Source organism: Hemicordylus capensis, chromosome 1 (genome assembly GCF_027244095.1).
Source record: "Hemicordylus capensis ecotype Gifberg chromosome 1, rHemCap1.1.pri, whole genome shotgun sequence".
NCBI classification, from domain to species: domain Eukaryota; kingdom Metazoa; phylum Chordata; class Lepidosauria; order Squamata; family Cordylidae; genus Hemicordylus; species Hemicordylus capensis.
In genome coordinates, this window is record NC_069657.1 from 11,076,117 (window position 1) to 11,103,680 (window position 27,564).

Sequence of the window (27,564 nt, forward strand, 5' to 3'; positions counted from 1 at the left end):
TGGAATGAGATGGTTGAGAAGCCACTGTGGGGTTAAGGCTCAAAATGTCCACTCTCTCTGTGTGGGTGTACCTAAATGCTAATCGAAATTGTCAGCCGACACTTCCACACCCCATCCCATTTAGCACCGTATCAGCTATGAAGAAATGGGTGGAGATTCAAGAGAGGGTTGATGGGGAGGGGGATGAATGAGTAGTGTTTCTTGGCAGACAGCTCAAGTGTGCATGGAACTCAGCTAGGGCCGAAAACAAGCCCACCCCCAACCACCACCACCACCACCCCCGCAAAAAAAACCCACTCAACAACAAACTGCAAGAGAGGCAGTCCGTCTGTGCCTGGACTGTGACGACTCCGGTGGGCATTTAAGACACTTTCTTCTGCAGCCAATCTCCTCCTAGGGAGGAAAACCTCGAAGGACGTCCTTTATCAGGTAACCAGTTTTGCTGTCACTTCTTTCCCTGGCAGAAGTCCTGTGCCTTTAACAGAAGAAACCCCCAAAGTGAAGACTGCCCCATTTGCTATCTGTCGCTGCTGGAAAAGCGACCTCGTGGTTTTATTTTGCCGGTGTAGTGCCACTTCGCCCTATCCATCAACGAGTCATGCACTGTGCATCTGAGCATGCTCAGAAGCATTGGAGCATGCTCAGTATGGTTAAATGAAGCTCCTTTTCGTTTTCTGCCCAAAACCCCTCTCCGGACTACATTGTGGCGGGGGGGTGGGTGGGGGGCGTGGTGGTGGTGACGGGAGCGGTAGTCCAACATCTAGAAGACCAAGCCCATTCGCGGGACAACAACTCCCATCACCCCCCGGGGCTAAAGGGTGGCTGGGGGTGACGGGAGCTGTAGTTCAACATCTGAGGCCCAAGCCCAGACGCGGGACTACAACTCCCATCACCCCCCGGGGGCAAAACTGTGGCTGGGGTGTGTGTGTGTGACGGGAGCTGTAATCCAATGCTAGAGGACCAAGCCCAGACGTGGGACTATAACTCCCGTCACCTCCCAGGGGGCTAAACGGTGGCTGAGGGTGACGGGAGCTGTAGTTCAACATCTGAGGCCCAAGCCCAGACGCGGGACTACAACTCCCATCACCTCCCACGGGGCTACACGGTGGCTGGGGGTGACGGGAGCTGTAGTCCCGCCTCTGGAAGGCCAAGTTGGCCCAGCCCCGGGTGCCAGAGCCGCTCGGTCTGCCGCCGTCCTTGCCCGCTTGTCTCCCACCCACCCTGCGCCGAGTCCTCCCGCCTCGTGGAGGGCGCTGCTGCTGCTTGCCTGGCTCCTCGGCTGCCCCGGCTGGCCTGGGAGACATCCGGCCGGCCGCGGCGGAGACTGGCTGGAGCCTGGCGCTCTTCCCCGGAGGGCTGAGACAGGGCGCCGCCGCTTGGAGGAGGAAGAAGCGGGCGCAGGGAGAGGAGGGCGGCGGCCGGGCCTGGGCCGGGCCATGGCGGAGGTGGCGGGCGGCGGCGGGGCGCGCAGGCTGCCCGAGTGGATGGAGCCGGCCCCCTCGGCGGGGCTGCAGCAGCAGCAGCGGCGGGGCCCGCCGGGACTTGGCGGCGGCGGCGGGGGCAGCCTGGGCTCGGCCGGCGGCTCCCCCGCCCTCTCGGGGCCCCAGGCCCGCCGCAGGAAGCAGCCGCCGCGCCCGGCCGACTTCAAGCTGCAGGTGATCATCATCGGCTCGCGGGGCGTCGGCAAGACCAGCCTCATGGAGCGCTTCACCGACGACACCTTCTGCGAGGCCTGCAAGTCCACCGTAGGTAGGAGATCCTGGAGGTCTGCCTGGGGGGCGTGGGGGCCGGCTCTGTGGGGCTCGGGGCTCCTTATGGGGAGGCTTCCTCATCTCCTCCCCAACACTCGAACCGGGGGTCATCCCATGGAACTGAAGGCCAGGAAATGTAGGGCCGACAAGAGCAAGTGCCATTGCAGAAGGAGGTGCATAATTAATCTGTGGAACTTCCTGCCACGAGGTGTGCTGCTGGGCACTAGGGATGTGCATGGAACTGCGGCCGGGCGGTTCGAAGGAGGCAGGGGTCTCCCTTTAAGAACGTGGGGAGGGTGCACTGATTCCTTCTGCTGCTTCTCCCTTGCTGGTGTCAGTTTTTTTAAAAGCCCATCGGGGTGGCAGCGTACCTCCCTCCGCCTCGTTGCCCTTGTCTTCCTGATAGGACCAGAAGTTGCCGACACGCCATAAAGGGCCTCCAAACCGGCTCCGTGCACATCCCTACTGGGCATTAGCTTGGGAGGCGTTAAGAGGGGCTCGGACAACCTCCTGGAGGAGAGGTCTTTCAGTGGCGACTATTTCTGATGTCTGTCCTCCAGGCTCGGAGGCAGGATGCCTCTGAAGGATACCGGTTGCTGGGCAGCCCCAGCAGGAGAGGGGCCATCCGCTTGCCTCTTGCCTGTGGGCCTCCCAGAGGTGTCTGGTGGAAACAGGATGCTGGACTAGGTGGGCCTTGGGCCTGATCCAGCAGGACTCTCCTCATATTCTTGGGGAGTGGTAGGTTTCCTGTGGCATACCTGTCAACATGTCCCGATTTCCCCATTCACCTGAATGGGAAAATAAGCACATATTGACAGGTACGCTGTGGGTGGTGAAATCTCAGCCTATCTCGAAACTGCCTGAGCACCCCTATAGTAGGGCTGAACTAAGGAGGACTGCTGCTATTCAGCATTCATAGGAGCGTAGGAAGAACATAGGAAGCTGCCTTCTACTGAGTCAGACCATTGGTCCATCTAGCTCAGTATTGTCTACCCAGACTGGCAGCGGCTTCTCCAAGGTTGCAGGCTGGAATCTCTCTCAGCTCTATCCTAGGAGATGGCAGGAAGGGAACTTGGGACCTTCTGCCTGCAAGAAGGAACTCTCTCCCATCCCTTAGTGACAGGGTGCTTTGCCCCCTCTTTCAGGAAGAAGAAGGTGGGGGGTAGTTCTTGCCTGCACTTAAGATGTCAAAACACTGCTGGTATATGTTCATACACATGTGTGGTGTGTTCCAGGTGATGGGGGAGGGAATGCTTGACAGTGTGCCTTTGGTGCCCCCCTCTGTTTTTTCAACTATATCCTGCTCTTCCTCCAAGGTCCCAAAGCAGTGTACTTCCTTATCTTTATCCTCACAACAACCCTGCCAGGTAGGTTAGGCTGAGAGATAAGTGATTGGACTGGAATCACCCAGTGAATTTCATGGCTGAATGGGGATTTGAACTCGAGTCTCCCTTGTCCTAGTCCAGCACTCTATCCCCTACACCACACTACCCAGAGCGGACCCTATCTTCTGCACAAGAGAGAGAGAGGGAGGGAGGGAGGGAGGGAGGAGCAAGCAAATGAGCAATGGTGTGGAGGACTGAGCTCTTGTGAGCTGCTTGAGCAAGGTGTGTTCGTTTTCCTGCATCTGGGCAAGGTGAGGATGGGTCGAGCGCACACAGTCCTCTCTGCTGCACTGCTCGGGGAGAGAGAGCGCTCATGCACAGACAGCAGCTGGCTCTCTCTAATCCTCCCCGCTTTGCTGCTAAGAAGAGGTGGTGCTCTCTTGCTTGCATGCTCTGCCCCCTTTCTCTTTGCTGGTCTGCCCAAAAGGAGAGGAGCAGGCAGAGGCAGCTCAACTGCTGCCTTCTGCTCCCTCTGGGTGCGAGCCCAGTCTGTACTGCTGCCCCTCCCAAAGGGAGTGTCAGGGGTTCTCTGCAACCTCCACTCACCGGCCCACTTTCACTAGCAGGTGCCCTGTGTACCTGCCCTTGGGCTCTGGCGGGGAGAGATCTTCCTGCACTTGCTGCAAGGACTGCGGCACCTCAGTAGCAGCTGGTCAGCAGCAGCCTGCCGATAGACCCCCATGTGTTGCTGGACCTCAGCAGTTGCCTGGCAGGGCTGTCCCCTGATGCTGGCCCTGCACATTCTCACACTAGACACAGTCAGTCTCTACCTTGTTGGAGGATGGAGCTTGATTATCTGCTGTTGTGTAATATCCTGAAATAATTGGCGTTACAGATAAGGAGAGGACTAATACAGTGTCCAATCAGCACATGGTATACAGGGGGAAATCCTGTCTTGCTCTCCTCATCATCCGAGAAGTATATTGCCAGTGACCAAGAAGGTGAAGACTTCTCAACTTGGGAAATTCTTGGGGGTATCACAATGATAAGTAGACCGTTCTCTAGTTTCCCCCATTCTTTTGCACCTCCCTTTCATGGAAGTTAATTTGCTGTTTTATCAGCTGCTGTGAGGGACTCTGTGACTGCTCAGGATCTGAGGAGCCTCATGCCTTAAGATGGTAGTAGGGAAGACTCCCCTGCATGTAAGATGACAGCAACTCTGCTGTGCAGTGTGGATGCATAATAATCCAATGCAGGGTTTCCCCCCACTCCAAGTTACTTATGGTGGTAAACGAATGTTAGAAACTTTTAGTATTAAGCAGGATGTTTCCTTCATCTATTTTTCCCAGTGGTGGTCTTTCTTGCGGGATATAGAGTGTAAACTTTCAGCAAACTAGTTCAGCTTCTTACTAAGATATATTTGATGCAATGACTACTGCAGAGAATAAGTGCTCATATAAATGCACCTGTAGTCTAACGGACTTGTGTGAGTTTGCATCTAGAATATCTGTCATGTTTTAAGTTGGCTAGGTCCTAGGTTTGGTGGGTCTGTTGGACTGGGCGAAAGGTTATGCAGCTGTGCAGGAGATCAAGTTTGTTTACCTTAAATTACCCACCCTAAAAGAGTAAATGTAACTTTTTCTTTAAAAAAAAAATTCTTCCAGATAGTGCCCCACTTACCATCACAGTTTTTTTAAAAAAATAAATAAATTAAATAAATACAGCCTCTGAACACTGTTACTGCAAATACATTTGTGGCTCTTTTCTGTATATAGATCCTTAAGATTTACCCTCCTATTAGTATGTCAGAAGTTGGTTTTTCTACATATTCAGTGAAAAACATTAATTGTTAAAGTCCTAGGCCGACATCCAGACTAACTTTGCACTGGCCAGAAAATGTTCCCTGCATGCAATGAGCCAGACAGTTTTTGGCAAAGTCCCCATCCCTCAGCAGCCACCTGTGCCTCCCAAAATAATGTCCCAGAGGATCTGTGACTCTCAGGGCTTATGTCTGGAAGGCACAGTGGGCTGTAGAAAGGAGAGAGTAACCAAAAAATCACCTCTCTCCCCCCCTCCATTGTGCGGAACATTTTTCAGCCACCACAATGTAGTTCTTGGTGTCAGGCCTAGAAAATCTCTTCACAGGCGTAGAGTGGCCATGGGAAAACTGCCAGCACTCCTTGAACACGATTAAGCTTGTATCTTCTGTACAAAATGCATATCTAAGAAACATGTGACTCTTGAAGTACTTCTGTATGGCCTACAAGTTCATCTTCATGGAAAGCTGAATGACTGAATTAACTCTTTACATTGTAGAGTAGAGAGAAAAAAACACCTATATGATGGATTCATTCTCCAAAACAGCAACTTGCAGACTTTCTACCTGCAGGGAACCCTTTCCATATCAGCTGTTGCACTTTCATCGCCAACTCTAAGTATGCCCCAGAAGAGCACACTCAGTGTGTAGCCTGCACATTACTGCAAATGTCTCTTCAAGAGACCTCTAGAAAACAGTTTATAAACCACTGTCCTGAAGGCAAAGGAGTACTTCTTTATTTGTTTGTAGAACATATTGCTTCTAACCAGATTATCTGACTTTAATGTGAATATTTGGAGTTGGCATATGAAGACTTGGTTGGTGAGAAGGAATTGTGCATTTCTCAGAATGCTAGGAATTGTTCATGGAAACCTGCAATGCCATGCAAGCCACAACTGGTTATGTGATGAATGCAAAGGAGCTACGGCTGTAGCTTGAAAAGTGTCTTGGCATTTAAGATGTCTGGTACACTCTGTGACATGGAGTTAATTGACCTGCATTGCTGCAGTCTTAGAACAGTTATATGCCTATATACCGTGAGGTCATTCATGCAACTGAAAACTGGGTAGGACAAGTGTCCTACACAAGTTTGGGGGGCTGTGTGTGCTCCCAATTTTTGGTTGTGTGGGAGCAAACAACTAGGGAGGAGGAGGAAAGAAGTGATTGTGTGGAAGCAAGGTAGGTGGAAAAGCTGGGTAGGACAGCTTTTCCTTCTACCTTGGCCAAATGCTGGGTATGAAAGTTGGGTAGGACAGTGCTGTCCTACCCATCTTTTCCTCCTTCCTTGAATCCACACAATCACTTCTCCCTCCTACCTAGTTTGCTCCCACACAATCAAAAGCTGGGAGCACATACAGCTCCCAAACCTGGGTAAGACACTTGTCCTACCCAGTTTTCAGTTGTGTGAATGATTTCAGTAGGTTCTTGAGCTCAGTGACACTTACACATGTGTGCATATGTAAAGATCCTCTTCTGATATTCTACTAATCCTAGCACAGACTAAAGTGAGTAATGTGGATAAACATTCATTTAAAACTGATTGGCTCTCATGGTGTCTAAAATTAATTTTGGTAGGTGTGAACTGAGTTTTAAATTAATTTACCAGCTTCTAAATGTCCTAAGAAATAAGATGCCCATAACAAAGGGATGGATAGGCTTCAACTGCTTGTTACCATTTCATGCATACTACATTAATTGGTCTTTAAATCTTGTACATTTATTTAATTTTTAAAATTTATATCCTGCTCTTCCTTCAAGGAGCCCAGAGCGGTGTACATGGTTATGTTGATCCTCACAACAACCCTGTGAGGTAGGTTAGGCTGAGAGATACATGACCAGCCCAGAGTCACCCAGTGAGTTTCATTGCTGAATGGGGATTTGAACTCGGATCTCCCTGGTCCTACTAATCCAACACTCTAACCACTACACTATACTGGCTGTGTGGCCCTCTGTGGTTTACAGTGTTCTCGCTGATCAAGCTGACAATCTGCACATGAAGGAAGAATCTCTCTGTTTAATATGGGATTCATGTAGTAAATTAAAGAAAATGTAATTGAACTCATGATATCATCTTGCATTGTAATTTCAACTTATTTTGTTACTTATTATAGTAACTTACCAGTCATCATATGTGTGCTAATTTTAGAAACTGAAAGCATGGATTGCAGAAGTGACAGGTCATCACAGAACAGGGCATGGGACCTTGGGTTTTTACTTCTGTGTTTCAAATTCCTGTTCTGTCCTATCAATGATTCTTAACATACAAATATAAGGGGTGGTGGTGGTCAATAATAGAACAAATCTCTCCCACCCCCCAGCTAGGTTATATAAAACATGCTATGAAACATTGCAACCTTCCAAATGCTTCACAAATCCTTCTTTTTGGTGAGCCCATTCCCAGATTCCTGTACACAGAGGTATGACATCGACACTTTATGCTTGTTGTGGGGAAGCAGCAGTGTAATTGGTGTTTCCCACAATAATCCTGTTAAGTTGTGTGTCTCTTGCAAACTGCTTCATACATGTTGGAAAAACAGCGCTGGTGTAGTGACAACTCTTGATCCTTCTAACAGTTGGAATTTCTTACTGTTCTCATTTTAGTGCCATTGCAGTGATGTTGCCAAGAACTAAGAAAGCCATATGTATTTTTTTAGTTCAAAAACATGGCGCATATTTTGCAATTGGATCAAATAATTAAACTAGAATAGTTCTTATGAGGAAAACAAACCAGAGGAAGTATAACACATACAAGCAGGGGCTACCACTACTATTTATTTATTTTCAGCATTTCTATGCTGCTTTTCGTAAATACCCAAAGTAGCTTATGGAAACTAAAAATACAGTTACCGTAGGATAAAACCAACAGAGCAATCAACTAAAAATAGCCATTAGCTTACCAAAAACAAAAAACCATGATCTGATACAAAAATGTTTACAGCTCCTTTTCAAGTTGGCAAATAAGAGTATCTCTTAATTTCCACAGGAAAAGCATTCAACAGCCTTGGGGAAACAATGGTAAAGGCCTACAATATACTCCTAGGATGCTGAGTGTTGTTTAGCCTGAGAGGCAATGGTTTGCTCAAGACGAATGCCCAGTGACCTTCACAAGTGGACAGAGTTTTTAAACCTGTTTCTTATGTCAAAGACCAACAACGAAGCCTGACACTAGGCTACAGCATCTGGGGCTCTTTAGTTTGGACAACTATGGGGAGACAACTATGGGGAGACATGATAGAGGTGAATACAATTATGCATGGAGCAGAGAGGGTGGACAAAGAAATTTTTCTTCCTCTATCACAACACTTAGATCATCCCATGAAACTGAAGGTTTCATAAATAAAACCTTCATCAATAATTCTCTTCTCAAATTTGAGAATGTGAGATGCAGAGAAGAAACATATCGTTGTTGCAGAAGAGGGCAACTAAGATTATTAGAGGCCTGGAGCACCTTCCTTCTCAGACTAGGCTACAGCAACTGGGGCTCTTTAGTTTGGAAAAGAGGCGACTATGGGGAGACATGATAAACCAGCTAAGTACTTTGATGTGGTGCTTGTCCCTAAATTTAGACGAGCCCTCACTTTAGAGCATTTAAATGTTCTTCCTACAGCAGTATTGGATGGCAGGTTTAAGGGAGTTCTGCTATTTTTACGACTTTGCCCATGTGGCAAAGGGGTTATAGAATCCACCTCGCATGTTATTCTTTATTGTGATTTTTATGGTGAACCCCATTTAAGACTTCTATCTCCTATGTTAGATAATTTGCCTGGCTGGTCTGATGGATTTTATTTAAATTATCTTTTAACTAATGTGGACACTGATATGATCTCTGTTATGGCCAGGTTTTGTTATATTATTTGTAAAATACCTACTGGTTTATTGTAAATGTTTGCTGGTCAATGACCGAATAAACTTATATCTATCTGATAGAGGTGAATAAAATTATGCATGGAGTAGAGAGGGTGGACAAAGAAATTTTTCTTCCTCTATCACAACACTTAGATCATCCCATGAAACTGAAGGTTGGGACATTTAGGATGAACAAAAGGAAGTACTTTTTTTTCACACAGTGCATAACTAAACTATGGAATTCTCTGCCATGGGATGTGGTGATGGCCACTCGCTTGGATGGCTTTAAAAGGGGCTTAAACAAATGCATGGCGGATAGGCCACCTCCAGCCTCAGAGGCAAGATGCCTCTCAATACCAGTTGCAGGGGAGCAACAGCAGAAGTGTGGCCATGCTCTCACCTCTTGCCTGTGGCTTCTCAGAGACACTTGGTGTGCCACTGAAACTGGATGCTGGACTAGATAGGCCTCGGGCTGTTCTCATGTTCTTGAAACACAATGAAAAATGAGCTGATGGGTGGAGCAAAGTACAGTAAATGAGTGTTGGTTTGGTAATGAGAGTGAAGTTCAGCAATCAAGCTGTAAATGGCTGAAATAGTATTGGAAGTAGCAAAACAAGTAAGCAGTTTGGTTTATGTCTTAACCTGAAACTTCACTTTGGCAGTGAAAAATGGAACAAACAGCTATGTTACATTTGCAGGTCATTCCTTCCTTCCAGTCATGTAGAAAATAAAAGAAGTTACAAATTTACTTCTGCTGGGCTTCAGGAAGTAGTTCTAAGTATCTCTCACTACTCTGGGGTCACATTTGCATGACCGATTTCATCCTAGTGTGTTTCAAAAAGCATGGAATGCTTCAAACACCTTGTAGGTAGTACTGACTGGGGGTGGGGGTGGGGGCGTGGGCAGGGCCCAAGAGATGGTTTAGACCTGCCTGTTCTGGATGGGGTTGCACTCCCCCTGAAAGATCAGGTATGTAGCTTGGGAGTGCTCCTGGACCCCAAGCTCTCCCTGGTTTCACAGGTTGATGCATTGGCCAGGAGCAGTTTTTATTGTCTTCAGCTGATATGCCAGCTACGCCCATTTCTGGAGGCAAATGACCTTAAAACAGTGGTACATAAGCTGGTAATCTCCAGGCTTGACTACTGTAATGGGCTCTATGTGGGGCTGCCTTTGTATGTTGTCCGGAAACTACTATTGGTACAGAATGCGGCAGCCAGATTGGTCTCTGGGACAACACGAAGGGACCACATAACACTGGTTTTAAAAGAACTGCACTGGCTGCTGATAGGTTTCCAGGTGAAATACAAAGTGCTGGTTCTTACCTATAAAGCCCTTAATGGCTTGGATCCAGGCTATTTAAGAGAGTGCCTCCTTTGTCATGAACCCTGCCACCTGTTACAGTCTTCTGGAGAGGTCCGGTTACGATTGCCACCGGCTCGTTTGGTGGCGACCCAGAACCGGGCTTTCTCTGTGGCTGCCCCAGGGCTTTGGAATATGCTCCCTGCTGAAATAAGAGCATCTCCTTCTCTGTTTGTTCTCAGGAAGAACCGCAAGACTCATTTGTTTTCTCAGGCTTTTAATTAGAATTAATTTTAATAATTTTTAAAACTTGTTTTAATAATTATTTTATTCTATTTGTATTGTGTCATGTATTTTAAACTGTGACTTATAAATATTTTAAATTTTGTACACCGCCTAGAGATGTACATATCAGGCAGTATAAAAATATGATTGATAAATAAAATAATAGGAGGAGTCTCTTTTGAAATTCACTTAGTGTAAACTGCCCTAGTAGAACATGGCCATAATTTTACAGAATACGGCAGCACTGTAGAATTTAGGGCCACAAATGAAGAAAGAAATTGTGACCTGCTGACAGGAAGCGTGCCAGTAAGCAGAATGTCTTTCCAAACTGGGATTTAGCCAGACCGCAGGACCACGTCTACTCTGTCCCAGTTTTTATTCTCCCATCCCTCTCCCCAGTTGCCTAGCTTGGATCATAACATTAGATGAAATAATTTTTGGTAACGTTTTGTGTGTTAGATAATTTTCTTTTCCAAAACTAAACATTATTCAATCATGGCAGGGCTGACATCTGTGTCGGGCTTTTGACAGTTCTGTTTTTAGTGACTTTTTATGCTTGTTATCCCCACTTACAATGCTTCAGTCTTGCAATTAGAAGCAGTTCTACCAGAGCTGCAAACTTTAATTGGTTAGTTACAGATTGATCAGTTAATGCTTTAGTTGATTGATCATTGTTAATTTTGTTGTTGATGGCTCTCTGCTTGTTCTGTTCCAGTCAATGACCGTGATAAAGTAATCTGATCTGTTGATTGATCAGGGGCTAATTTTAGTCAGTGGAGCTGTGAGAGAGACACTGTTCTTTTTCGGCTGATTTGACTTTAGTGCTATAATAGTCTCTTCTTCAAAATCTCAAGGTACCTCATATTATTTGTTTAATAATATGCAAGTTTATTTCAATTTAACTGATCACTGAAAGGTACTCATGGGCAGATGCCCCCACATCTAATAATCTTTTAAAAGTAAATTAATTAAGAGGGTTTCCCCTAGATATCCAAAACTAATGCGCTTCTTAAACAGATCGATTATGATTCATGTGGTGCCTTCTAGGTCATATAGTGTCTGTGTGCGGGTTTTGTTGTTGTTTTTAGATTGTGAGCCCTTTGGGGACAAGGAGCCATCTTATTTATTTATTAACCACTTTGGGAACTCTTGTTGAAAAGCGGTATATAAATATTTGTTGTTGTTGTTTTGTCATGAAGTGTGCAGTGCCAAGAAGCCTCAGGGCCTGAAGCTTGTGTGTCTCCCGATCGGGATGGTCAAGAGAGCATCCCCCTTCACATTATATAGTAAAGTAATTAAATACATTTACATCCAGGCCACAAGGAGTTCAGGCTTCAGGCTTCTGAAGATAATGACTTGTAATTCCCATGATACCCAGTTGCCGTAGCATGTTCAGAAGTTTCCAAGGCCTGCTTGCAGCCTATGCCTCTCTTCTCCTAGACCTCTCCACCGACTTTGTGTTACTTACCAATGGAGGGCTGAGTTGGGAAGAATGCCATCCAGGCCAAGAGAGGCACAGGTTGCTAGAAAGCACCACTCCCTTAGCAACATATGGAATGCACTGGAGGCAGGGCGGGGGGCCGTCTAGAGATGCTTCCACTCCATTTCGGAATCTCTGGCTTTTATGTAGATGTCAAAATGGGCTGAAAAACAATCTGGCCTGATCTGCCTCGTCACTTGTGAGTAAATAGCAGGACTTAACGTTAATGCTTTTTAAGCTAACTTTCTTCTTACTCTCTCACCTTTGTGGTATCACCAGCAAAACCTTGTTAAGGTACATCTGAAATGGCAAAGAAAAAGGAAACCATCTTATTCCAGAATCTGCAGTAGTCAGGGGAAAGTTCCTACATCCTTTGAATTCTAAAGCAAATTCACACCACTATTCCAGTCACCTGACAATAAGCTTCACAGGCTTTTGTCTTACTCAGCAGATGCTTCATCGTTGGCCAACCTGTGTCTAAAAAAACTAGCTTGTGTTAGATTCCAAACATGGGCTGGCCAATTATTAGTCAGAAATCTTCACTTCCATATCTAGGGTGACCAGTCATCAAAATATGACTGAAAAAAGTCACATTATCATGAAAAAGCCAATTATACCCAAGTAGTTACTGTTATATTTGCCAGAATTCAACTCTTGCTCTTCGCAGATACTTTACTAGTCAAACTTACTTGAATATTGAAGCTAAAGATTTTTTAATTGTTTTAAAGGGTTCTTAATGTATCAGGTTTTAATAAGGTTTTGAATTGTTTTAATTTTTTTAGCTGCTTTATTGTATTTTAAAATCTTTGTTCCCGATCATTGATTGATTTTAACTGTTTTGTGATATTTGTGAACCACCCTGAGCTATACTGTAAGGGCAGTCTAGAAATCGAACAAATAATAAATAAATAAATAAATAAATGCATCCTGTTATGAGCTCTTTTACACTTGTTATACAACCAGCCATTATATAGATCAAGGCTACTCAGATTCAGTTCTCCTGCAGATGTTGGCCTACAACTCCCATCATCCCCGACCACTGTGGCTGAGAATGCTGGGAGCTGTAGTCCCAAAACAGCTGAAGCTGAGCAGCCCTGATGTAGATGGTTTTAAGCTGTTTAATAGGGAACTATTTTTTGTTTGACCATTTGACTCATGGCAATATGTGGCAAGCTAATTTTTCTGACGGCAAACATATTTGTAAATCAGCCATGGTTGTAAAGATTAATTTTACACTGAATGTGGGGTGTGTGTATGTGTGATAAAAATAGTTGCTAAGCTTAGAGCGCCAGGGACGAAAGGAAAAATGTGGACATTTTTACAGTCTAAGCATTCCATAAGCACCGGGTTTATTTATTTATTTGTTCAATTTATATACTACTTTTCATTAAAATAATCTCAAAGTGGTTTACAATATAGTTAAAATTCACAATTAAAATACAAACAGTAGAGCTATTAATATGAATATAAAAAATCTCTATTGAAAAACCTCTATAAAATCTCTATTTAAAGACCTCTATAAAACAATAATACATAAAACAGAGCAGCAGTTAAAAATGTATCTCTTTTAAAAGCCTGGTTGAAGAGCCACGTCTTTACTTGTTTTCTAAAACCTGTGGCTTTTGATTCCAAACATGGGCTGGCCAATTATTAGTCAGAAATCTTCACTTCCAGATCTAGGCTGACCAGTCATCAAAATATGACAAGGAAAAGTCATATTTTGCCAGCCAGGAGAGCATCCCAAAGCCCGAGGGCAATAACTGAGAAGGCCCTGTTCCGCGTGCTTGACAGCCGAGTCCCCTTCAATGATCTTGTCCAACAGGTAGAAACCCTTGAGAGCAGGCAGTCCCTCAGATATCCAGGGCCCAAACCATTTAGGGCTTTAAAAACACCACCTTGAATTGGACCCAGAAACAGATTGGTAGCCAGTGCAACTCTTTCAGAATAGGTGTTGTATGTTCTGAGCGAGCAGTTCCAGAGAGAACCCTGGCAGCTGAATTCAGCACCAACTGAAGTTTCTGAATATGCTAAAGGGCAGCCCCATGTAGAGCACATTGCAGTAATCCAGCCATGATGTGACTAAGGCATGCGTAATCGTGGCCAGATCTGCCTTCTCGAGAAAGGGTCACAGCTGGTGCACTAGCCACAGCTATGCAAAAGCACTTCTGGCCACCGTCTCCACCTGAGCATCCAGAAGCAGAGCCATTATAAGCATACTAGTTATTTCAGGCCCGTTAAAATAACAGGCGCTAGGGGAGTTGTGTGCTCCGGGCCCCGCGCCGCCATTCCCCCTCCCGCCGCCGTCAGCCTCCATGCCGCGGCCGGTCTCCCGGGCTGGGCAAGGGCCCCCCGCCACCAACGGCCTCCCCTTTTCTGCTTTCCCCGCCGCCTCCTCACCACGTCCAGCCGCGGCGGCGGCTCTGCCGCCGCCTCGCCCGGCTTCTTCCTCTCCCTTCTTTTTTCACCGGCCGGGCAAGACCCGCCGCCGCCTCTCCTCTCCCCGCGGCTTTTTTGCGGCTGGGCTGGTTCCGCCGCTGCTGCCTCTGCCCTCCCCAGTCCCCGCTTCCAGTTTCTGCTGCTGCTGGACGGGAGCCAACATGGCCGCCGTGTCCCTGCAGCCGTATCTTTCTCGGACGTTCTGGGCATGCGCTCTGCGCATGCCCAGAACAGCTGAGAAAGACACGGGCAGGGACACGGGATTACACTCAAGGGCTTTATTATAGAGGATGCTTTGAAATCATTTGACATCTATCTATCCATCTAGCTATCTATCATATCTTTATACCACCTGATATGTATATCTCTAGGCAGTGTACAAAATTTAAAACAATATAAAAGTCACAGATTAAAATCCACAGTTTTGGAAATGGAAATCCATTATTTCCATTTGTATCTGAACAGCCTGTGTGGCTGTTAGCTAAGGTAGGCATTAGTGAAATAGCCTATCCAACCGAAGCAGGAGAAGCTCCATAGCTCACTGGTAGAACAGTAGGCCACGAGTTCAAATGGTGGCATCACCAGTTAAAAGAACTTTGGATCTCAGTCATCACGTTCAGAGTGGACCGTACTAGGCTGTAGCGACCAGCAATATGTGTGCATAGCTCAGCCTTGTACTTGTACATCTTTACCTGAGCAAAGATGTGCCTTTTTAAAAGTGGTGATTCTCTTTGAGCAAGGAGAGAGCAAGTGGCCCAATCCAACCCCAGCACAGCATTCCTCCAGTGGCTGTTGCTAGTGTCTATTGTATGTTTCTTTTCAAATTGTGAGCCCTTTGGAGACAGGGATGCTTGTTTGTTTGTTTGTATGTATGTATGTAAACTGCTTTGGGAAGTTTTGTTGAAAAGGTAAAGTGTGTTGTTGAGTCGGTGTTGACTCCTGGCGACCGCAGAGCCCTGTGGTTGTCTTTGGTAGAATACAGGAGGGGTTTATCACTGCTTTCTCCCGCACAGTATGAGATGATGCCTTTCAGCATCTTCCTATATCGCTGCTGCCCGATATAGGTATTGCCCATAGTCTGGGAAACATACCAGCAGGGATTCGAACTAGCAACCTCTGGCTTGCTAGTCAAGCCATTTCCCCACTGCACTGTTGAAAAGCAGTATATAAATATTCGTAGTAGTAGTAGTAGTAGTAGTAGTAGTCACTGCAGGAGAATCCAGGTGGTGCTCTCCCCCCCCCCCCCCGCCCTTATGGTGTGCTTCTGTGGGCAGCAGTGGCTTCAGCAACATTTTAGGCGCTAATAATGTTCCTGGTGCGGACTCCTGCCAGTTGCTATTTTTAATTTCTTTAGGATGCTCCAGGAAATGATCCTGTGCCATGATCTAGGATCACTTCCTGGTGCATTCTGGAGGGGAGAAATTACGACAGGCAGCAGGAGCTGGCTGCTGGGATCAGCACTTCAACTGCTGTCGAAGCCACTACTGCCCACAGAGGCACCGCATTAAAAAGTTAAAGTCAGAAAAGTAGCATGCAAGTTTTGTGTTTGTTTTTTTAAGCATCCTGGTTACTTTTTTGGGCTTAATTACAAAGCTGGCATAACTGTTTCTCTCTCTGCTTCTTCAGTCTTACTGGTCTAAACCTTGATTTTGTGCAATGTTGAATTATTTTCTCTAGTCTGGCAAATAAGCAGCTTGCCCGCACCCAGTTCACTCACCTGAATATTCCTACCCCTGTCCTCTAGGAGCTGTTTTGACATGCTTACGTGCAGCCCACGTTCTCCCCTCTCCAAAAGAGAAGAAAGAGCTGGGAGGGGGCAGCTGCCGTTACCATTCCACTGTTCTTCTGCCGTGTTGTTAACCCACGTCTGGAAATATAGATTTCTCCCTCCCCGACAGAGCTAAAGCCTTTAAGTCTGAGAGGACAAGAGTCTGTGGGCAGCTTCTATCACGCCATGACTGAAAGAGAAGGCCGTTCCAGCCAGCTGGGGCACCTTCTTGCAAATGTAGCCTTATAATGCAGCACCCCCATGGGCTCACCGAAATAGCTGCATGATGATCTGGATCCCGGCCAAAAGCCTTGGGGGGAAATATGATTTAAACTTGTGGATCAGGAAGAGTGTGTAAAATGTCTGTGCCTTATTTTTCTATGCTTTAAAAGGGCTTGTCTCTGTGCATGATGTATGCTTGCGTTGTCAGTCGATTGCCTTATTTTCTGGTGCCATGTGTATTCTTGAGTAGTTGTGTGATGAACACAAGACTACATATTGCTTGCATAAATGGCTAAGTTTATCTTGTCCATTTGCTTTGCAATCTCAATGTCAGCTTTTTTTCTTAGACGAGTTAACGTTTTATTCTAAGGTGTTTTCCCAGTAATTAAAATACTTACATATAATGGAAATGTGAATATATATGCTTAAAGGAAACTATATTTAGTATGAATCCTTGTAGCCCCTTCATCTTAAGATGTTTTCAGATCAAGCAAGTACCTAACTTTCACTGACAAGCACAGACCTAGGGACACACTAAATGTGTTTCTCTTTCTTTGATTTATGAAGAGGTCAGACAAGTTTCACTTCTAGATTGAACTTTCCCCATTTTTAGATACCCTATTTCAGCAGGCAAATTGTGCTTAACAATACTGAATTGACTTTAATAACAATGTCTTCTGATGGTTTCTATAAACACTGTAAAGGCAGGAGGTTACATCCTAGTTTAAGTTGCATACATTATTTAAAAACAAAAAACAATCCTCTGCTCTTATATTTCTAGTGACAGAATGCTAGACAGGTCTATATGTACTCATTGCAAGAAATGCTTATCCTTTGTCTTTGCACCTTTACGGTGGCCTAAGGTGGTTTTAAGTACCCCTATTCAAGTTATGAAACAGTACAAAAATAAATTAAACCACACCTGTATTGCTGTTGCTGCTTATTCCTCCTCTTTTGTTTACTGTATTTTATTTGTAGGTGTTGATTTTAAAATCAAAACAGTAGAGCTAAGAGGAAAGAAAATTAGATTACAAATCTGGTAAGTAAAAACAAATGCAGCCAGTAGAATGTTTTAAGTTTTGTGTTCTAGCATGCTTTTCAATGTGCTTGTCTAATACTATTAACTGTTATAAACTGGTTTAGCTCTTGCCCACTTGCTGCTTCCTTTCCTTTTCCCTCACACAGCTCTGGAAATAGGTAACAAATCTATAAGGGGATGATTGTGGGATAGGAGAAACCAATCGAGTGACCTAGCCTTTATTTCTTAATGACTTCATTAAATCCCGTTGCAGAAATGGCACCAAGAAATAGACTTGATTAAAAACAAAGCCAAGCTGGGTTGCTTTTGGCCTTGTTGATATAGATAAATGGGTTTTCTAATGGGATTGCCAATAGGCCAGTCTGCCTCCAAGTGGATCTCCTGCATTTATACAACCATTCTAGGTGCTGTTTAGATGAACAAATCTCAGTAGAGCAAAGTACTGTCTTTTGACACCTAACATTATAGTATATTCTTATCAGCATGTACTTTTAAGCTGCTCAGAACTGGGAGAGTCCTGGCATTTTATCACCTAGATGCTTAAATCTGTTATACTGGTACCTCTGAAAAAACTTTTCTTTTAGATACATTTTATATGCTTTTTAAAAGTTTATTATTATTCAGTGGTATTGAGAAATAATATCTATATAAAAATGAGGTTGAATATTGCTTTAGGCACCAAGAGGTGGGAAACATTTATTCAGAAGTTGTTTCTTTGCAACCGATAACAGTGCATATTACACAATAATATACACATTGCTGTTGTGAGAGAATAAACCAGCTATGTTAACACAACCCTAATCCTGTTTAAAAAAAAAAAAAAAGCTGACCAAGTTTGTGCTTCATGCATAGTGGGCATTATAGATATAACTGCTAAGTATGCTAACTGACTGTAGTGGAAAACATCAAAGTTCAGTGGTGGCTTGAATGGCCCCACTGGAATATTCTGATTAATATTTAACTTTGCATAGATGCAGTGAATTCCATTGACTAACTCCTCTTGGCAGGTCACCATCCACTCTGTCTGTCGCACCATGTGTCTGTCTTGCTTCCATTGCTGTTGCATCTTCCGTATCACCCATTTGCCTAACACTTGAACGTTACTGGCATGACTTCATTCCTCATCTGTGTCCCCTCCTGGAATCCCACGGCCACAGGGTTGGTACTTGAGCCCGCATGATGGTTAGCCAGGGCCTACTGAAGCTGATATGAGGTAATGTCGATTTTCAACATGCTAATGTCCTTGAGTGCCAATTAACTATTATTGTGATATATTTAGAGCTAGTGATCAAAAAGCATCTCAACCTCTGAGAAAACAGAATTGCAGTTCTGCCTTCAGTTAGTTCACCCCATGGATTTCGGTGGGTGTTCAAAATATGTAACTGATAGGGGTGCGCATGAACACACAGTAGCACTGTTTGGGAGCGGGAGCTTTAAAAAAGAGGAGAGCAGGTCCTTACCTGTTCTCTGCCAGCCCACACAGCTTCCTGCTACGGTGGCACGCATTCCAAGTACTCCCCTGCAGCGCCAGCATGCATATGGCATCTGTGGATGCACAGGCGCCATTTGCATGGTCAGCATGGTGTTGCTGACCACACAAATGGCACCCATGCATACATGGATGCCATGTGTGTGCTGGTGCCACGAGGGGGTACTTCGGCTCCTCTTTCTTAAAGCTCCTGCTCTCAAAAAGTGCTCCAGCCGCGGTTTGTGCTCACCCTTAGTAACTGACTGCATGACAGCGGCCCATTGATCCTGAAATTGCTTATTCTCCATTAATTTGCTGAGGAATTTTTTAAAGAAAAGAACTTCCAGTGGAGTGTTAATCTCTGCTGCTTTGTCAATTAGATGCCAGTCTAGAGAAGTAGCATGCCGTTGAGAATGAAGTATGTCAAAAACGGTACATTTTAATCATGCAAACGGGGACATTACAGGCATTGTCTCCAGTCAGTTCCTTGTGCACACCCTGTATGTGGTGCTCTCGCAAGCAAGGACTGCCCTATTCATTTCAATGGCAGAAGCATAACATTGGGAGAAGTATGAACACCTGCATCTTCTGCCTCAATGTTATTTCATTGGACACTGTATAAACGTAGCTGTTCATTTTAAGTTCCCTTAAAATGTAATCCAAACCTTGTTTTATTTCATCTTGGTCCTATTTATTTCATCTTGGTCCTATTTATTTCATCTTGGTCCCTTAAAAAAGTTGCATCCTCCCTCCCATCCCCTGAAAAAAGCGAGAGTTATTGATTGCTTTAAACCAGCTGTTAGTATTGCACAGCTTTTCTAAGAACTGACTTCAGCTGTTGTGAATTGTAAAGATATCCATGTTGACAGTCTGGAAAAGCTTCAACTTGCACTCTAGTTGCTGTGAAAACAGGCCTGGCAATTCTACGTCTTCAAAGTTGTTCAAACTGGTTGAGTTTTAGAGAATCATTAACTGAAAATGCAGATTTGTATATTTCTCTACAACATTTGAGAAACCAATTTCTTCCTCAAACATGACATTGTCCTACACAGATAGTACATGTGTAAGAAACAATGGGTGCTTGCACACGATCAGAAGCAGGTGGTTTGGAACCTGGAAGTGGCCTTACCCCATAGTGGACCATCGAGCAGAGGCTCTGTTGGGCTCTGCAATCCCTGCTCCCAGATGAGTGCCGCAGCAGCAAGCTTGGATGAGGGAAGTCCCCTGAGAATTGGGAGAACCTTCCCACAATGGACTGCACAGCCAGGAGGCAAGAAACCCCATGACGTTGGCAGCCATACTTTGGCCATGAGGGGACAGGAGGCGGGCCCAACCCTATGGGACCATAGAGCAATCTGTGCAGAGTGGCACATTTACAGCTAGCAGCCCCTTGAGCCACAGCACTCTCTCATAAACATGGTGGCCAGTTGCCAGGATCTGACAGCACCAGGAAAAGCAGACACACGATCAATGCAACCCTGGGCTAGAGGCAGATAATCCAGGTTTAGCTGCTCATGTGTGTGAAGAGGCTTAATGTGTAAATAATATGTAGATCATCATGTGAATGATAGCACTTTTAAATACAGTTTTCAAGCATGCTGTTTCCTTCCCCTTCTTGTTTCTAACGTGTGCCTGTCAATGAATTCTAGAATTCAAGTGTTTGTATTCGCATTCTAAGCATACCTAAGTACTTGAGCCTTCTGAAAAGTAGTTTGTGAGATCTTCATTTCCTATTTAACTCCCTTGGGGTGTATTTAGGAGTTAAGTGTTCTCTATTAAATGAACATTTCAGAAGAGTCTAATCTTTGCATTTGGAATGTGTTGAGGTGCATGTTTTTACTGACCTGTATGCATGATTTCCAGTCTTTATTTGAAGTGTTTGGGTGGAGTGTGGTGGTGGTGGTTCTTCTTAATTTTATTTGTTTCAAATTGAGAAATATATGTTGAAGACTAGAATGGAGAAGAGAGCCATTTTTCCAATCCAGGCAAATACAAAAGTTTTAGATAAGTAGTTGGTGCCTTTTGGAAATAAATAAATTAAATAAATAAATAAATACAGTTCTTCTGATCCAGTAATATGGGGCATTGGATAGTAATATTTTCATACAAGTTCATCAGTTTATATTTTAGAAACTGAAGAAAAGAAGAGCCTTTATAGCAAACCTCTGCGTTCTATTGCTTATAGTAGATGTTTTTAGACAATAAAAGCTTTGTGGGAAAGAGCCCTTGCCTATAATATGTCCAAACAATATCCTGGCAACGTTTGTTTCATACTACTGAGGTTTGACTGGAATAAATGTAAGTTCCTAGCAGGCAAAGCCTCCCTATACTAAAGAGTCTTATCTAATAGGTTTGGGTTTTCATATCAGATTTAAAAAATAATCCCAAATGTGTGAGCAAGTAAGAGTCATTCTGTCCAGAAATTTAGTCCCAATACTGTTCATCAAGGATGAGCCAAATTAGAGGGTGGGGTGCTTTGCAAAAATCTTTGCTGGGCAGGCACTTTTTTGCTTCAGGGCAAAAGAGCTCTGAAGGTGTTTGGTTGGCTAGAATCAACCATGTGACCAGTACTGGAAGCCTCGCCCTCTTAATTAAATCCTTGATGTCTTCATATAGCCAGATCTGGCTGCACCACATCCATGGTCTGATCCCTGATTGGCTGGGAGCATTTGGAATGAAATGAAGATCAAGTGGCACTGTCGCAACAGAGGCAAGAAGCAGTCGCTGCAAGCAGCTGTCAACAGCCACAAAAGAAGCGAGATTAAAACCTCTTTAAAGGGTGCCCTCCACCTCCCCAAACCGTTGCTTCAGAGGCGAAAAAGCATGCTGGGAAAATATTTGGTTCAGCCCTTTTCAGCAGTAGCTGAAGCATTTGTAGTGTAGCAGACCAAGATGACAAACCTCATACCACTTAGGTGTTGCTGAGGAACTTTGTTCAGTTTGGGGGCCCTAGTCCTCACTGCTGTAGAGAGAGGTCTGACCAGTGCAGCCAGTGGATTTCTCGGCAGCCAGAATCTCTTGAACCTCCCACAGAACAGCCGTATCCATTGCTATAGGGATATGTTTGGGATATAGCCGTTTATGCTTGAGGATAACCCAAAGCACCAGATAAATTACAAGGACAGTTAATCGCTCTTAACCCTTTTCTGGCACTCTCCACTGTTGGAAACAGGACCAGGATCCAAAGGGTCACATGTGGAACACCGCCTGCACATTCAGGCTGTTATACCACACTTTCTCACTGCAAGCTGCTCCTGACCGTTGAGGGACTCTTCAAAATGGGATTCAGCTCTTGCCAGAGCTATTCAACTATCACAGGATTCAGTCCTTGCCAGAAGGAATTAAAATCAGTAACTTGGGTATGCACACACAGAAGCCCTCTATTTTTACATATGGGCTTTGAATCCCAGTCCGGCTGCTATATTTTTAAATATACTCATTTTTCTACATATGAATTCACCCATTTCAGTACTCATGAACTGGACTTGGACTTAAGGGTTACCTTTCATTGTCACTTTGCTAAAACATGGGGCTGCATAGAATGATGAACACGTCTGTCCCCATCTTTCCATATTACTTGTTGGCTTGAGACTAGAAAAGTATTATCATGCAACATGTTTAATAGAGGACCTGGGGGTAGATTGCAAGTAAGCAGTTGTATTAAGGTTGGAGGTAGGAGTGATATTTTTCTAATACATGCCCAAGAAATGTTGCAGGCAGTCTTAAGTCTTAACTGGCCCTATCCACCCCCAGCACAGTACCTCCAGTGACTGTTGCTGGTGTCTGTCTTGTGTGTGTTTTTTAGATTGTGAGCCCTTTGGAGACAGGGATCCATCTTATTTATTTGTTATTTCTCTGTGTAAACCGCCCTGAGCCATTTTTGGAAGGGCGGTATAGAAATCAAAGAAAAAGAAAGAAAGAAAGAAAGACGATTAGGATAGAAGAGAGTGCCACAGTTATCGGCACTTCAGAAATCTGCCACAAGCAAGGGAAAGTCTTCAGGAAGGGGCCATGCACTTAAAGCAGGCTTGCTCAACTTTGCCTCCCTCCAGCTGTTTTTGAACTACAACTCCCATAATCCCCAACCTCAGTGGCCAGTAGCCAGGGATTATGGGAGTTGTAGGCCAACAGCTGCAGGAGGGCTGAGGTTGAGCAGCCCTGACCTAAAGCATCTGGTTTAGCTTTCTTGAAAATGCAGCAAACCTCAACTAGTTTAGTTTTCTTAAAGATAGTGCCATCTTGGTCAAGGTGACTCTACTCTAGAAGGGGCAAAGCAGACGCTCTAGGCACTCAGCCTCATCTTGAAGACTTTTCTGAGGAGGTAGTGGCCATGCTGGGGAGAAGAAGCCACTAGGAAGAGAGGGGAAAGGGGGGTTGAGATTTAATGCTGCATCTCTGTGCGTACAACCTCCAGCATGTGGAAAAACCAACTCTTATTTACTATTTGAAATAAGAGAGACTTTCATCCCAGCCATCACAAAAAGTCTAGGTGCAGCTTACAAAAGTTAAAATTGCCCATGAAACCACCAACATGTCATCTAGAAGGGTAGGCTAGATACCAAAGAGAGAAACTTGCTACATTCATTCATTCATTCATTCATTCATTCATTCATTCATGTATTTAATACAGTTCTATACCGCCCAAAATGTGGGGAGAGTTTGATTTGGGGGTAGATATCCAAGTATGCAGTTCTCCCACCTGCATTTTGAAGTGATACAGCCCCGAGTGGACTGTACTATATACTTTTTTTGAAGCTAGAAAAGTTGGTTTTGCAAATAGATTTTAAGTATTTCATTGAGTATATCCACATGAGAAACCAGCCCTCATTCAACTTATCTGCCACGCAGATAAGACATTTCAAGTGCTGTCTTCAAAAATACATCCAGTGCTTGGAAAGGGAAGGACATAGAAAAGTATGGTGTCCAGCACTCTGTGTGTGATGTGTAGAGGGCAAAATGCAGCATTCTTCATAATACGCACAACATTCCATATTAAAAAGCCATCTAAAGGAAGTTAAGTTTTAGCTGTTGAATCCTGAAGCATGTTGACTATAACTGTGTGTTTAGGTAAGGAAAAGCATCTAGAGACTTGGAGGAAGAGTGGAATATAAATGTAGTAGTAGTAGTAGTAGTAGTAGTAGTAGTAGTAGTAATTATTATTATTATTATTATATATTAGTACAGTATTGCTGAAGAATACATAAGTGTCACTGTAGAAGAGATGTTATTAACTTGTACATCGAAGCAATTTTGACAGAAAGCCTAAATACTCATGAAATCTTTTCAGCTAGTTGTTCTCTCCTTGGAGAGCTTAAGACAGTAGTAAATTGAAAAGGAAATGCATTTGTTTCCCTGCTACACGTTAGGGATAAGCAGAGATCTACACTTATGCTTGTTATGGTGAGCATTCTGTCACTATTTGGCAGGCATGACAAGCCCCAACCTTGGAGCTATCGAGGAAGCAAAGATGGTCCCCGCAGATTTGCTGTGCTTTGGGGGAGCACAAAATACTTCAGGAGTGTAGCGCAAAAACTAGCCCTTCTCTAGTTGAGACCTGAATCCCCACAGTTGAGTCACACTTCGGAGGTGCTTTGAGAGCCTCCAGAGCACAGTGCAGCTGCGGAGACGACTCAGTCTCCAAGCTGGAGAGGAGGGCTGGGACCTGTTTATGTACTGCCCTTCCAGAAGACCTTGAAAATGCAGCCCAGTGACAGGAATGGCCACCTCATCGCTTTAGCTTCAAGCTAAAGGGGAATGAGGAGGGGAATGGAGTGTTATTCTTGTGCTGAGTTTTGGGGGTGCAGCACAAATATCAGAGACAAGACCTTGACAGAAGGGTGGGGGTCCTTGTGGCCATAACACTTGCTTGGCTGGTAAAGCCAGCCAGAATATTTTATTTTCATTTTTACATTCATATCCCACTCATCCTCCAAGGAGCCCAGAGCAGTGTGTGTTTAGAGTGGTGTACATGGTCATGTTTCTCCTCTCAACAACCCTGTGAGAGACGTTAGGCTGAGAGAGACGTGACTGACCCAGAGTCATCCAATGGGTTTCATGGCTGAATAGGGATTTGAACTCTGGTCTCCCTGGTCCTAGTCCAACACTCTAAACACTACATCACTCTGGCTCTGATGGATAAGTTTAAAAACCCTGTTCTGCACCTTCTCATGTGACTATGAAATTTTAGGAGTGCATCCTTAATAACATGTCAGCCCTAATAATATTGATTCCCCCCCCAAAAAAATCAAAGCTTTTCAAGCAGTGCTTGAATTCTAAACTTTAACAGGCACACTGTGAAACACCTTGCTCTCTTATCTTCAACAGATTTACTTGGCAGCCCAGTGAGGCTGAAGTACAAGTAAATGTGTTTAGAATGAAGTTGCATGGCATGAATGCAACGTGCGTTGAAAAATCTTGGTCGCTATTGGTGCTGTGAGGAAATAGAGCTGGTCATTCATGGCGGGTGAGGGTGTTTCATAGGATTCATGATCATCCTAGGAGGTGAGAAGTAATGCCACATTGGCTGTCCTTTCCAATGGGAGCCTCCCTTCCTGTCTGAAACATCACAACCTCTCTCTTCCACACCCGGTCCATCCCAAGGCTGCATTCTTCCCGCTTACATTCCGGTGTGGCATAACAAAGGGAAGTGTTTATGCAGCTCATAACATTGTAAGCTCACATTAGTGTAGCCTCATTGTCGTGTTACGTGTAATTTGGGTGGCGGGTTCACAGCAGTTGTTGCCACGGGGTACTAGCAGGGGCGGCCTGCCCTAAAGCACCAGCGGGGCGCCAGAGGTCTGCTTAGGACTCTGGTAAGAACACATCTCTCCCAGGCAATCAAGTGGAAAGATGCCTTGGGGAAGATGTATTATCGAAGCGCATCAAATACATTTTTCGTCCGCAGCTGCTTTTGTATTGTTTATGGGCACCAACGGAGGCAGCTAGGGTTGCTCCCCTCTTCCCCTCCTGAGAGGCACGCTGCCTGCAGGCTGGCCATTCATCAGGTAGAGCACAGCTCTCAGGAGGAGGAGAGGGGAGCAGTCCGAGCTGCTGCCGGGAAGCAGAAGCAGCTGTGCCTTCTTTGGCTTTGCCGCCTTCTCTGGCTTGTTAGGACCAACTGCTAACTGGGTACTACAGATCTTAGTTTGGATCCTCAGGTTTAAGAACCTTGACACATGATGATGATGATGATGATGATGATGATTACATTTTATATCCCGCTCTTCCTCCAAGGAGCCCAGAGTGGTGCACTACATACTTTAGTTTCTCCTCACAACAACCCTGTGAAGTAGGTTGAGCTGAGAGACAAGTGACTGGCCCAGTCACCCAGCTAGTTTTCATGGCTGAATGGGGATTTGAACTCGAGTCTCCCCGGTCCTAGTCCAGCACTTTAGCCACTACACCACGCTGGTGTGTGTGTGTGTGTGTGTGTGTGTGTGTGTGTGTGTGTGTGTGTGTGTGTTTAGATTCCTATGTGAAAGCAGTACATTACATATATTCCTCTTAACCAGTGATTTGCAAGGCCTTTATTTATTTATTTGGATTTATATACCACCTAGTATAGAAATCTCTAGGCGTTGTAAAGAATTGAAACAAAATGTAAAATATTTAAAATTCATAAAAAGATAAAAATCATTATAGATAATTCTGTAATTCACAGCCACGCAGAAACCTCTCTTGGGAATCTGGCCTTCAGTTTAATAAACTAACGAAGAGTAATAGAAAGGGAAGTGCTGCTTACTCCTTTGAGCAGGTGATCTCTCTAAAAATTAATAATGCGTAGCTTTCAAGTACTGCTGGTACGACGTGCACCAGTGGAAGGCAGCATCCTCGTGCTTTTCTTCCTTATTGAGCCTCCCTAAAACCCATGGTTGAGGACCGGAGGATCTCTATCAACCTCAGGGGGCATGGCAGGAGACTGGAGAGGGGAGTGGTCCTCGAAATCATGAAGGGAGCTGCTTGTGGAGCACTGCTCTGCTCGTGGCTTCCAAGATTCCTGCTGCATCCCATGCCATTTGTGAAGGCCCCCGGCCCTCAGTCTTGGCTTTTGAGGGGAGGGGTTCAGGGTAGGCTCAGGAGGAAAGAGGAGGTGGGTAAGATGTCTTCCACCGCCAGACATTGTACCAGTACTACTGTGGTTGCTATCCAGTTCTTCTAGGAAGTCCCCCCCCCACCTCCCCGAATCTACATAGGAAGCTGCCATATACTGAGTCAGACCATTGGTCCATCTAGTTCAGTATTGTCTTCACAGACTGGCAGCGGCTTCTTCAAGGTTGCAGGCAGGCAGGAATCTCTCTCAGCCCTATCTTGGAGAAGCCAGAGAGGGAACTTGGAACCTAGATGCTCTTCCCAGAGCGGCTCCATCCCCTGAGGGGAATATCTTGCAGTGCTCCCACATCAAGTCTCCCATTCATATGCAACCAAGGCAGACCCTGCTTAGCTAAGGGGACAAGTCATGCTTGCTACCACATGACCACTTTCTTTGCACACATGCCATATAAAAATGGTTAATAGTTCTTGTCTGTTTAGTAGAGAAAGAAGTACAGATGTAGCATGCAGATGTCCTTGTGCTAGGAATTTGTGGATGTGTTGTGAAATGGCAGTGTTTTTACCAATATTTGCTGCTGGTTCCTAGGGACACAGCAGGTCAGGAAAGATTCAACAGCATTACCTCAGCTTATTACAGAAGTGCCAAGGGAATTATATTAGTGTATGATATCACGAAGAAGGAGACGTTTGACGATTTGCCAAAATGGATGAAAATGATTGATAAGGTAAGCTTCCGTTCTGAAAGAAAGCAAGACCGATTTTGATAATGATGCTGGGTGT

The 27,564-nt window shown here is 44.9% G+C and overlaps 1 protein-coding gene across 1 annotated transcript in view; it reads left to right on the forward strand.

Moving 5' to 3' along the window:
• Positions 1-896: 896 nt before the first annotated feature.
• Positions 897-27,564, forward strand: part of RAB12 (RAB12, member RAS oncogene family) — a 33,129-nt gene continuing 6,461 nt past the window's right edge. Inside the window, exons 1-3 of the mRNA XM_053283073.1 lie at positions 897-1,749; positions 17,207-17,267; positions 27,371-27,509. Coding sequence (XP_053139048.1) covers positions 1,437-1,749; positions 17,207-17,267; positions 27,371-27,509 — 513 coding nt within the window. The 5' untranslated portion in view covers positions 897-1,436. The remainder of the gene's footprint in view (positions 1,750-17,206; positions 17,268-27,370; positions 27,510-27,564) is intronic.